Source organism: Zea mays, chromosome 5 (assembly GCF_902167145.1).
Source record: "Zea mays cultivar B73 chromosome 5, Zm-B73-REFERENCE-NAM-5.0, whole genome shotgun sequence".
Taxonomy (NCBI): domain Eukaryota; kingdom Viridiplantae; phylum Streptophyta; class Magnoliopsida; order Poales; family Poaceae; genus Zea; species Zea mays.
In genome coordinates, this window is record NC_050100.1 from 142,741,159 (window position 1) to 142,754,408 (window position 13,250).

Here is a 13,250-nt window from a genome sequence, read left to right on the forward strand (position 1 = left end):
GATACTGATTAGTGCCCAGGCGAGCATGTTTGTTGGGGATCCTCCAATCATACATTAGCCTAAGCACTAATTAGTGCCCAGGCGAGAGGTCGCTGTTAGAGAGTTGGGAGGCAGTGACAGGCCACTTCTCCATGTTGCTTGTGGAGGAAAAAGGGCAGAGCAGAGCAGGTCTGGTCTGGCCATCAGACGGAGGAGGGGACTGGGGGACTGCTGAGAATGAGATCCAGTGGGTTGCTTCGCTTCTTGTTCTCAGCTCAGATCCACCCATGTTACGGACATCTCTTGTGCTCAAAATTATTGGCATAGAACACCCATCATCATGCACGAACGAAAGGTCTTCTGATTCGTTATTGGGAGGGAGCTCTAATCCGCGTCCTAATCTGTCCACTTGTACATCGTACCACGCACTAACCTAACCTGGATATCCTTGTTGGCATGCAGTGATGGGATAGCAACGGCTGCAATGACAGACGAGGGATGGCCGATGCCTTGTTAATTAGACAGGCATACTGCCTGCCTGTCTACCTACCAAGCCTCTCCTGTAGTTGGGGCAGCATGTCAACTTGCTGTATTGTATCATGGCCACAAGTCATCGCAGGTTTTTATATATAGAGAAACAAAGGTGAAGTAGAGCTAGAACCTTGTGCTTCCAGCAGTGAAATGAAATGCTAACAGAAACCGAGGCTTGTAGTTAGTTAGCAGATCCAGCCTAACTTTAGGTGGGATGTTGTATCCGCTACTACTGCTAGTTGAGAGAAGTGGGGGTGGGGTTCTCTTCGTCTCTATGCTGCCTACCAGAGAATCATACATTCGTCTCAAACACCTGCACAGTTTACTAAAGACATGGCTTAGCTGGCCATATTCTCTGTTTCTTTATTTTCAAACAAAGGTCCCCCTTGATTTTTCCTTTCTTTTGTAGGATAAACTTCTCTCGGGGCATGTTTAGGAGCAAGGAGAACGGAGGAGGAGGGGCTAAAATAGAGGATTTTAGCCATTCATTCCCCTAAACAAGCCCTTGATATTCTTTTTGTGTGTGGATATTTTTCGTGTTCCAAACAAAACATTAACATAATAAAAGCAAGGCATGGCGATGAGCCAGCCAGCAAGCAGTACATATTTCAGTGCCCTGAAAGGTCGAGATCATATGGCACGACAAAACAAGCACGGTGGTAACTATATTTAGGTTTCATGAAGGTGATGGTGCATGCACTGCACCATCAACGCTGATCGTTCTTGCCCCCCCCATCATAATCATATGTCAGGGGAATCGTGGCCATGGACTTGAGGGGAAGATAGAAAGGACAGGGCACCGCATTAGCAGCTCGACTCGAAGCCTTGGAGAGAGGGGGAAAACTGACGACAACGATCGGGGTTAGCTGAGTGGATCTAATCCCAGCTTTTGGCTACATAACTGGGCTTAGCACGAGGACAGGGAGGGTTCACCACCTAATTAGTTTCTGCTCAAAACGTTATGTTTCTTGATAGAAGGGTTAAAGTAGCACTCAGATTAATTGTTCATGGCCGAGTTCCTATTTAGTAACTTATGCAAATTATTAGCTGTGTAGAAACCAGTGAGCAAAATGAAAACCTCATTGGTAAACACTACATCGCGTCTAAAATTAGGCCCCATAAAACAGGGAGACACACTAACCAGGCTGCACACAAGTGTTGCACTTTGTTCCAAGATATTCTAAACAAAAAAACACCAAGTGAACTAAAATGATTTGACAAGAACAAAAGAGATACTATGCTTGGAAAGAATGTGGTACCTAGCCAACTGTGCTGCATCCGCTCCATGAAGTGGCACGTGGACCTCGACGCCATTGGAGCGAAGCAAGGAGCCAGAGAAGGCGCGCCACTCCTTGCGCCCCCTGTGGGCTCCATCTACGGTGAGGCGGCCCTCGCCTCTCCTGGCCATTCATCTGTTTCCGACCAAGGTTGACAACAAACATTAGTCACTACCGGGACACAGATTGGTCTTTTCGTGTGATTTTAGAAAAAAAGGGTATAATTGAAAAGTATCTAAAATCACAAGAGATGATGTATGTATAATTATAGTCATTAGATATGTGTTTATTTTTTGTTCTTTTCTTATGAACCAAGATCAAAGTTAACACAGAATGTGTATATATCAGAAACGGAAAATGAATCTAGTTTAGTTTGTGCAGGATGATGGAGTAGTTCGGTATGTTGTATTGGTAGGGGATTGATGATCGACTGACCTGTCGAAAAATCAGGCACGCCTATCTCGGAGCAGCATGACAGGAAGTCTGATGGCAATGCCGAAGAGGTTGCGATAGGTGAGGAGCGCCAAGGTTTGCTGAATGGACTACAATTCCAATTACGGGGTAACAGTAAAAAACATACACACCCGTTGCGACCTAAAGAATGGTCGGTTGGGTGGGGAGGGGGAGGATTGTACCTTGCTGTTGCGCTGGAACGAGTAGCGTAGCTCAGGGTCGATCAACTCCTCGTCGAAGTCATCGATGGCGAGCTCGAGATCCTGGCGGCGATCGTGGGGCACACTCATGGTGGCAGTCTCACCAAGGTTGTGGCCTTGCAGGTGACGCTCACCTTCCCCTCGTGGCTCGGCCAGGCAGCCTCGTCGTCCTCCCTCGCTCTCCTCCTCCACCACCCACCTCAGAGTTCTGCAAGAATCAAAATTAGGATCGGACTACTGCATCTGATAATACTGAATTCAAACAAGAAAACTCACATGTCCAGCCCAAAACGCTTTCTCCTTCCCCAATCATAATCAACAGTTCAACACCAACTCCCACGCAAATCAACACGAACCCCAACCTCCATCTCGTTCCCCATCCCAAATCAACACTAATCCCCCATATTTGTTCCACTCCTTTTGAGAGTGCAAGGGCTTTGTTCCTAGGCTAGAGAGGGAGAAGGTTGCAGCAACGATTCGTGTATCCCACTCAGCAAACAACCGAACCCCAGATTCATGTATCCCAGTTAACAACCGTCAGGGGAAATGTAATAAGGATATGGGGCAGCCATGGCACTACCTCTCACAGCTGCTCGTCGGTGAGCGCACCCTCGAAGGCTTCCTCCTCTTCTACCGCCACCGTCGATGCTCACCCCTCCACACGTCGCGGACCCCCGATAGGCTAGATCGGCGGAGATCTCGAGCGGGAGGGGGATGGGGGCTAGATGCCTGTGCGGGTGTGGGAGCGGGGGGCACGGCGGGGGGGTCCGCGAACTTGACCTCGAACCTCTTGGCTCGCGGCGGGGTGGGAATCACGCCGAGCGCCGGCTGTCTCCCGTGGCCACCATCACCGCCTGCGTGCTTGCGCTAGAGCTAGCTAAGGTTGCAGAAACGGGAAAAGTATGTGCGAAATCTCACCTCGGTCTTCTGCTCCTCGAGTTTCTGCTGCTCGATCTGGGTGGCGAGCTCCTCTGCGGTATGCGTCGTCATTGTCTCGGTGTCGTGGGAGGGGATATGAGGGCAGAGGGACGGCGACGGCGATCGTGGGAGCGGAACGGGGGCTCTTTGCTCGCGCCGGACGGTTGCGAGCTGGCGGCGGAAGACAGGGTGGGAGAGGCTGCGTCGGGTATGGGCAGGATTGGACGGCTACGATCGCAGAACAGTAAAACGGACGGTCGAGATTACAGAATGGCAGAACGGCAGAACGGCAGACTATCCTTGCACTCTTAATAAGTAGTAGAGATATACGAGTCGAAGCATGCATGCAACTTGCCAGTGCTGAAATCATTGGAGATCTTTTTTTCCCCCGGTGTACGAGAGTGTGCAGTCGTGTCAGAGTGGCCAATTTTCCCGCTACTCTAGACGCGAGCTCCTTCGCCGGTCAGCCAATTTTCCCGCTACTCTAGACGCGAGCTCCTTCGCCGACCAGCCTGCGACCTTGGCTGATGGCTGGCGAAAGATGCGGCTCGCCAAGTCGACGAAGAAGCCTGTGTAGGCGCGGCCGGCCAGGACGAGCGAGCGACGTCTCGGTGGATCGGCGAGCCTGCACCGCTGCGGGCCGGGCACCCACCTAGCTACCGAGCACAGCCGTCCAGTCCAATCCGTCCAGGGGGACATGAGCAGAGCATGAAGAAATGCATGATGCAGGCAAGGGGGCCTTTTATTTGCATGCATGCAAACCGGCCCCCTCCGCCCTACCCCTACCCATGCATGTCTCTCACCAGTCAGCAGGTCGCAGTAGAATCCAAATCAACGCCAAAAAAAAATGATGTGAGCCATGACTTGAATACTGAGCGACCATGGCTACTCTGAAGGACAGAGTATTCGCACCGAGTTAGTGTGCTAATCAAGCTATAGAAAGTGACATTTTATGAAGGATCAATTAATTGTTAGGTTATATGATGGTTAACAAAAAGTTCAAAACTAGGGGGGGTCTAATATATTAGCCTGCTATAACGGTGTCAAGAGAATTAATCATGCAGGTCTCTTTGAGTCATCAGGGTGGAAGCTAGCTCCTTTTGCTTTTGTTCTACAATCATGAGATCTCGTCAGCTCATGTAGTACAGTAGTAGTAGTATATGTCTCGGTTGGTTGGTTGGTATGTAGGGGTAGGAATAGGATGGTGAAAAATCCTCGTCTTTTGCTTTCTTGTGTGTTGGAATGATGCACACACAAGCTAGCGCGTCGTACGGTCGTGGCTCAACGGTACAGTAGTGTATCACCCCATCCCACCACACCACATGTTTAGCATCGGCCTCCTCATTTAGGGCTAGTTTAGGATAAGAGGAGGCAAACCCAGGGAGTGAATACCCTCTTTGAATAACTAAATACTTTATTCAGATGATATCCTCTGAGAATACTATTAGAAGAAATGACAGAGATCCTAGAGTGCATTAAATTAACCCTTAGGGCTAGTTTGGGAGCTAAAATCCGGAGGAGATTATAGTCTATGATAGATACAAAATGTTGTCTAAACCTATGCTCATGGGGTTTCGGGTACCTAACGAGTTTCCTATACCAACAAACATCAAACATAAAAAAAACAATTTATCATACAAATGACAATCAATATACTAATAATTCATGATAAAAAAACAAGTGATAACTAATTTGAGCTTAGACTTTGTTGCATGCAGTTTACTTCAATTGGAACATATTCAGATAATAATACTATGAGACATATTTATAAGATATGTTGGGTTTTAAAAATCCATGGGTTTGTGGGTATGGGCCGGTAGTGGAAAAATAAACCTATGCCGATGTATCTGTTGGGTTTCCATTTAAACCCATTATCAAACTCATGGACAGTGAAGTTGGCATAAACCCATAAACCCCATACTCTAACGACTAGTTTGAGAACTTAATTTTTTAGAGAGATTTCTATTTTCATAAAGTAAAAATAAACTAGTTTTTCTTTAGTAAATGAAAATTTATTGGAAAAATAAAGTTTCTAAACTAGTCCTAATATAGAGGAAAAAAAACTCACCCGATTTCAGGTAGGTCAGGACATGAAAATATGGGTCGATGGATGGACCACTTTTTGATTTGAGGCACTTGTTGTCCCGCCGCAAGGAAAGGTCCCGTTTCCGACGGGGACGATGAGAGCGCGAATCGTTTGGCGGAAGCTTGACGTAGTCCTATGTGATTGGTTGTGTATCCTCCTCCTGGCGTCTGCACATGGCTGGTACAAAGTTGTCAAAGGCCAGTCAGAGTCGCTCCTCATCCTGTGCAAATGGGCCACCCGGCTGCCTCTGCCTGAATCTAGCGTCCCAGGCGGCCAGACGCGAGAGGAAGACGTGGACGCGACGATGATCTGGGAGGCCCGCCCGAGAGCCCCAGTGTAACCTGACTCTGTGTGTGATTGATGAAAATCTCGTCCGTCGATAATGGGCGAAGGGAAGCGAGGCGTGCCGTGCATGTGCATGTGCATCATCAACCTCTGCCATATACATTACTTGATCGGGGGCACATCACGACTCTCTGGGAGGGAGAGGTAGCTAGCTAGGCTGCCGGATGTGACGCTACTGTACGTATATAGGAGTATATCGCAGTGCGCAGAGCCGGCTAGCTTCGCCTTCGTCCTCGTCCTCGCCGCCCTCTCATATCACCTGCCTTCTCTGCTCTGCTCTCTGCTCTGCAGCCTAGCGAGAGCATAGCCAAGTACTGTACGTACTAGCTAGCGAGCGGAGCTAGGTCCGCGGCCCAACGCGTACTGCGCGTGCCTGGGCTATGCGGCCGCGGGTAGGGGAGGCTGGAGTCATTGCCATGCCGTCTGCTCTGTGGGACCGTGGGTGGGTGGGGTTTCGTCGGCTGTGGCCTGCGGACTGGAGCACGCACGCACAGTGGGAAAGCCACACCTCACCCTCCTCACAAACACCAGACGTCCAAACCAAACTCCACGCACGTTACTCCTACAGTAAGTTCCCCTCGACTACTGAGGGGGGTGTTTGGTTACACCCCGCTAAAATTTAGCCCCTGTCCCATCGAATGTTTGAACCTCCGTTCCGGGTATTAAATGTAGTCGGATTATAAAACTAATTTGTCAGCCGAGCGAATATTAAAAGACGAGACGAATCTAGTCCAGTTGGTTGAGTCTATATTTTATACTCCTATTTAAAAGTCAAACGCTTGATGTGACCCGAGCTAAACTTTAGCAGGGGCAACCAAACACCCCCTGACTAGTGACTGCAATGCAAGCAGAGCAGAGGACAGATACACCAGCACTGCTGCTGCTGCCTGCTGGGTGCACAGCGTCATCATGATACTCCACGCAGCACAGCAAGCAGATAGGCACCACTGTCCTACCGGCTACCGCGTACTGCTATACCATCTCATCTCATTACTCCACACTCCAGCCGGCGTACCACTGCAATCGGAGTTCACTTCCATCATAGATCATGCAGCAGATACATGTACCCTGTGGATCTGTTTCGATCTCGCACGAAAGATGCATGCCACGAAAGAGATTTGGTCGTTTGTCGCAATCTCGACACAGTATATATTCTTTTAAAGTCTGGTATAGATCGGTTAAGAATCTGTTAATCCCATGGATACAAAAGTTGCTGGCCAATTTCCTTATTATTAAAGCAGCAAGGAAACGCAGCCAAAGAACCTATCCACGTCATCTAAAATCATGCTAGCCACTCGATAGCCATCGCACGGGACAAATGCGCCCTTTCGGATTCACACGACGCGAAGCTTCTGGACTAATCGACCACCTCCTTTCCTTTCATTTCCTTTCCTAGAGTTGCAAATTCTCTTCAACACGCGCACATGTGACATGCCCCATGGTCGCCGCCGCTCCAGGCATCCTCCCGTGGCCTCACCTCCCTCTCCCTTCCTCCTCCCACCCGTCTGACGCCTCTGACGCCGCCGCAGCAGCAACAGACGCCAACACCTCCGCGTATGACATCCAGATCTTCGAGCCCACCTCCATCGAGGAGCGTCGTCGCCTCCTGATCCAGCGGCGTCGCCTCCGACTCGCCGCCTCCCATGCCTCGCGGCTCACCGTTGCCTCGCGCGTCTCCTCCAAACTCATCAGCGCCACCGCCTCCTGCTCCAGCGGCGTCGCATCCGATCTGCCGCCTCCCCTCCTCATGGCTCGTCGTTGCCTCCCGCCTCTTCCCCAACCTCGCCCTTGCCGCCCTTGGAGGATCCCAAATCCGACGACGAGCTCAGTAGGCCCACGCAGACGCGGATGTGCTATGAACTTCAGGTTCGTCTTTTTTCCTGTACACCAATTATAGTCCTCCAGCGCCTACGAATTTTTTTTGCAAACTTTATACAAGTCCTTCGCTCAACACCGCCTTTGGTTGCAACGGAAGCTGCTACTGTTGTTGAACGTTAGTTGCTTTTATTAGATTTATGCATTTTTTTTAAATTCGAGTTCAAAATTAAGCAAAACACACGCTTAATCAATTTTTTTGCGTTGTTTTCAACTGATATATAGACAACATATTCCTATCAAGTGGTTGTTTGCAAGATTGACGAGTTGTAGGCACCAAATATATCGAGTCCTTGCTATCAACATATGAGCATATTATTGTCAAAGTAGGCAACATCTCATTTAACAGACAACTCTCCGCTCTATCATTCTCTCAAGGCTGATGTGCATTTCTGATATATTGAGCTCAAGCGTCAGATTCTGTATCGATGGCAATGGGTTCCAGAACAGTACACAAGGCAATTTCAAGACGGTTATTCAATTGCTCAAATAGTTCAGTAAGTGAGAACAAAGAAACTTCCTAAATGTATTAATATGGTATGATGAATAGTGTCTCACACATTGTGTTGTTGAGCTCTGGTCTCCATTTCCGTGCTGCTAGAATGTGATTTGAAGTATTCACCTTTTGACATGGATAAACATCTTCTCTCTGTTGCATTTGCAGGCGAAAGAAGGTCTGTTGAAGCAGCCTAAACTATTTTCGTTGTGATTTCCAACGCTACATTTTCCAATATGCCTTTGTTTCATACATTTTTCCTTTTTTTCAAATAAGGCTCATGTGCTGCTTCGAAAATCAGTTCTAAGAAGGCAACCAGGGACAACAAACCTGATAAGGGAAGAAACATGTTCTGGATAAATATTGGCCTTTGTTTCAAGACTCCAAGGTAAGCCATTGAATGTAAGTACTCAATGTTTCTTTTCTTGTCCAGCCAAGTAGCCAAGTAGTTGTTGTGTCTGTTAGATTATTAGCCCATATGTATCTAAAAAGATTCCAAAGGACACATAAAAAATTGTTTGCAATAATATAGATGTGTGCTTTAGTGCCCATGGACACTGACCTGCTGCCAAATTTCTAGCCAATATATAACTTTCTGAGCACTACTTAATTTATCTAAAATGCACGATCGTATATGAAGTCAAAATAAAGTGTGATGCACAAACGAATGTATCCCATGAGCTCTACGTTTCTTTTCCTATGCAATATTATTGACATCATTTATAAAAAGCTACATTTTGTGTCAGTTAGCGAACATAGAATCCTATTGACAGCTTCTATAATAAGAAAAATCAATAAAAGAAATGCTTGGAAAAATGGAATATAATTTACACTCATTAAATTGTAGTAATTTCCTTACCTTGATATAGGTGTTTGGAAATTCTTCCTTCAAATCATTCAGGCCCTTGTGCCACCACGTCTCTGTCAAGTAGATGGTTGTATTAGCAGAAAAAGCCAACACTCCTCACGAGAGCCAAAACCTCATCAGGGTTAGACCAGTCTTTTGTTCAAGCGTCACTGGTTGTCTTACAACTCTTCTTTTCCAACAAGTTCGCAAATTGATTGCTAACACCTTCCCATTTGATTTTTTGCACACAACAAAATCCACAATAACACTATAAAGTGAATATATAAATCAGAAAAAAGATATTCCCACTCATGCTCAGGCAATTATTTTCAGGATATGAATCCTTCTAATTTAGACTATAAAGTCACCCATTAGGCCATTACAACTTTTTTACTATGCATTTATGCTTTATTTATACACCAAAAAAACTTCAAACCCTCGACACCATTCATGCTTCATTTGGTGTATGTTTTGCTACTTTTTCCTTGAACGTAAAAGCATTCTTCTCTGATATCTGTAGCTGTAAAAAGATTATTGTTCTATAACTATCTGTTATTTATTGTTCCATCGCTACCTCACTACCTATTTCCTATCTGATGTTTTGCTATAACATCGCCATCGCTGTGTTGTTCAGACTTAAGTTATGTGATGCTTGTTCTTTTTAGATGTAAATCCTACAATTTTCGCCTCCAAAGTCACCCATTACAATATTTTTTACTGAATCTATATCTTTTACTTATGTGTCACTCTGCATTTTTTAAGATTCAAAAAAACATTCCTTATTTTATACGCGGTAAAACAACAACCTTCATAATTCATCGGATCTTCTTAGTATTATCTCTGACAAAAAAATATAAAGTCTGTCCCCACAAATGCAAATTAGTTTCTTGATTTTCAATTGGTTGTTAAATGTCTGACATGAGCAATCAGTTTGGTTAGCATAAAAGGATGGTGATTTTGACAACTACACAGTTTGTAGGAACAACAATAAAAACACTTCATTATATATTAGGGTTCTATGATGTTCACCATTCATGGCTTCCTACCAGATCACACATTGCATAAATCAAGTTCTACGCTATTGGTTACTTTTCAGAGATTCAGACAGAACATTTATATTCTGTTTCCTGGATTGAGCATATTCCGTTATAGAATGTCTAGAAATTTTTTCAAACTTATGCATCTGATATGATCTCTCGATATATAAGTACTGACGAAAGAAGTGTGATGGTCAATTCCAGCCCGCCACCATCCAGGGATCAATCCTCACCACGAGGACCAGGGGTGATGCCAACAAGGTGTACGTGAACCTTTCCTGGGGTGTTGATAATTTAGCTCTCGCAAACCTGTTCACTGAGCAAGGACCATCTATGACAGTGAGAACAAGTCAAGAGGGTTTGATTTTTGTCATGTATGGTTCCACAGAAGAGCCTGAGAATGCATTATCGAATCTCAATGGAGCTATGAGTTCTGAAACCCTTTTTTCTTCCCCTTGCTGCTCGCGGCATAGCATTTGGAAATTGAAGTACAATTTGTCTTTCACGATATACTGAATTGATTTATCATTGTCCTGCAGGACTTGGATGATAGATCCGTGTTACGATACCAGCATCAAAGCCGCCTAGAAGCAATACTGAACTTTCACTTGAGATGTGAGTAGTTGTAGTAGTAGCCCAAACTCTGGAATATAGTATCATCATTCCTAGATATGTAGTTGTAAATTCTCTGCCCAGAGGTTTGAGCTATCACTCAGATTATGGGTTCAATGTCATGTATAGAGTCAAGAAAAAACATCTTCTGTGCGTCTTCGAGTCTTTCAAAGGCAAAACAAATTACACGCGCGCTGACGCGCACCAATTTACTAGTATATATTCAGGTACAAAGTTTGTTCCGATTTCTGTGAATTGTTCATGCAGAACTGGGTTTTGGTGGTCATCACGAAAGTTGTAGCAAGTTTTCTGCAGATTTCCATAATACACATGTTTGCCTCATTTGGGGCCAGTGAATCATTCTGGATAAACGACTGCAGGTCCAGAGATCAGTCCGATAATCTAGGAAAATGAATCTCACTATAATTCATTCGATATTTGATGTGCCTATCACATCGAGTATTTGAATAATACCTACGAATACTAAATATGGCTTAATTATAAAACTAACTACACAGATGGATACGTATACTTAAAAGACGCAACGAATTTATTAAACCTAATTAAGTCTGTATTTAATACTTATAACTGATATTCGATATTTGATGTGACACTGACTAAACTTTAGTCAAAGAAACCAAACACTACCCAAGCTTTTATTCAAACAAATGTTTGGTTCCAAAAAAAGAAAGATGAATTTGTTACTACCAAAGGAATATTTCTCTTGATTAGGGAGATGCTCTTATCTTGATACCCTATATATAGATTAAATCATGATCGTAATCAAATTATGGTATGTCATATGGGTAATCATAGAACGTAGATGTGCATAGCATGTTGAGATGATTTCGATCAACGTTTGGATTCCGGATATGTTTTCATATGACCGAACGATCTTAGGCGTCCGATAGGAGAGATTCTCATCAGGTAATGTTTCTTGTTCCTTTCTTTCTAACTTATGTCATGTAATGTTGTTCTATAACAAATCTAGATATAAAACTAGGAAACGCTTCATCCTGCTACCCAATTCCAATTATCGACACTTAGAAAGCACTATGGTAGCGTTAATCAAGTTACATGTGAAGGCAGGCTATGGTTTCTTCAAAACTTAAATCGGTATGCACTTTTTAGAACTGGCATCTTCGGTCGATAGTATTTGATCAAATCCAATCTATGCTTTATCGTCGTGGCGGTGGCGACGCTGACCACCGACACTATCCAGTGACACGATGTCGGTGAGGTGCAGTTTCATAGCAACATGAGCAAATAAACATGATGTGTGTCATGTCGTTTTTCCTCAATTCCCTCCACTGTTGTGCTGCCATTCTTACTAATGGATGGGGGTTCCCCTTTTTTGTTGTTTGGAAACAGTGATCATCTTGTTATGGTGATGCATAAGAGGAAACACATTCATAGAAGCCTTACCTGATATAGGATGATGCTTCTTCAACTGTGTATTATGATGGTTTGCATAGCTCTACTCGATCATATATTTTTCATCAATTGCTTGATGTTTATGCAGATCAGGAAAATTAGTGAGTATGGTTTTATGAGAATACACTTCTGAGACATCTTGTTTTTGTTGTTTTATAGGTTAAGGTTGGATACTTATTACGAAAATATCCGGTCCTTGCTATCAACATATGAGGACACTATTTTCAAAGTAGGCACCATCTCTTTTAACTGAAAACCATGTGCTCTATCACTTAATATTCATGAAATCACTCTACCATGGATTCATATGACATCACCTCTGCGCCACATGGATATTACCTATTTCTCGGTTGCTTCTTTTTTTTAGAATATGCGATAGAGTTATTGTAATGTAATATGCACAACTCTTCCTACATAGATAGATTCTATCAAGTTCAATAATTGCGTAATTATGAATGAGACCTTCTTATGCTGCTGCTACGCCTGTGACCATAAATGACTATTGCAACACGACCATACTCTAGGAGTGGAGCTGTCTATATGAAGAATGTACGTATCGGCAACTGGCTAATAGTGTACATGTTCATTTTGTAGGGTCGTAGCAACAGGGTTCAAAGACGTGTGTTTGATAGGGCAATTCGTGATAATGAGCATGAAGAGAGGTGGGGAGTTCCATTGTTGGTTTAAGCTGGAGCCAGCTTCTAAAGTCTGGTCAGGTGTCCGTATGTGTTACCCTTTCTTATTTCATTTCATGAGAAGGGATTGTTTTCCGTTCTTTGAATTGTATTGAATTGTACTTGGTGGTACTCATGAATAAATGTTTTGACAAAGATTTCAACTTTTTATAATGTTTGTTCAATACCAGTTTCATTCTATTTGAGTTGGCGTATTTATAATAATATTATATATTTATATTATGACTGTAATATTAATGTCACGGTGATATTTTTACCACACGGATTTTGCATATCACAGTGATGTTTGTTATTCTATATCTATATTTTATACTAAATTTTAACTTTCGTGGTAATAAACAGGCACACAACTATAACTAGCTACGGGCACACAACTATAACTAGCTACAAATACGATAGCGAGGAGAGTAGGAGAACTGCCACCTGCCTCTCGTGCTCTCGGTTATATCACTTCTTCTATCACTT

General features: G+C 44.2%; 1 protein-coding gene across 16 annotated transcripts; it reads left to right on the plus strand.

The window, feature by feature from the left end:
• The first annotated feature begins 7,139 nt into the window (after positions 1-7,139).
• On the plus strand, positions 7,140-12,912 carry LOC100275689 (uncharacterized). 16 transcript variants are annotated; one of them, XR_004849574.1, is made up of 5 exons: positions 7,140-8,338; positions 8,437-8,562; positions 10,249-10,307; positions 10,584-12,319; positions 12,685-12,912. XR_004849574.1 is itself a non-coding variant. In XM_008647333.2 (4 exons), exons 1-3 carry the CDS (start codon positions 7,228-7,230, stop codon positions 8,518-8,520), a joined length of 522 nt encoding a protein of 173 aa, XP_008645555.1. In that variant the 5' UTR covers positions 7,168-7,227; the 3' UTR covers positions 8,521-8,562; positions 10,249-10,905. The 16 variants fall into 16 exon arrangements, 3 of the variants coding, with proteins under 3 accessions (XP_020394067.1, XP_008645555.1, XP_035815016.1); XR_004849571.1 differs by lacking the exon at positions 12,685-12,912 and having other exon boundaries at positions 7,164-7,655; positions 8,082-8,161; positions 8,266-8,338; positions 10,249-10,905; XR_004849570.1 differs by lacking the exon at positions 12,685-12,912 and having other exon boundaries at positions 7,164-7,655; positions 8,082-8,161; positions 8,266-8,338; positions 8,437-8,548; positions 10,249-10,905.
• Positions 12,913-13,250: the final 338 nt, after the last annotated feature.

Bases quoted from the DNA above. Each gene is read 5' to 3' on its own strand.
- LOC100275689 (XM_008647333.2), top strand. From the start codon at position 7,228: ATGGTCGCCGCCGCTCCAGGCATCCTCCCGTGGCCTCACCTCCCTCTC.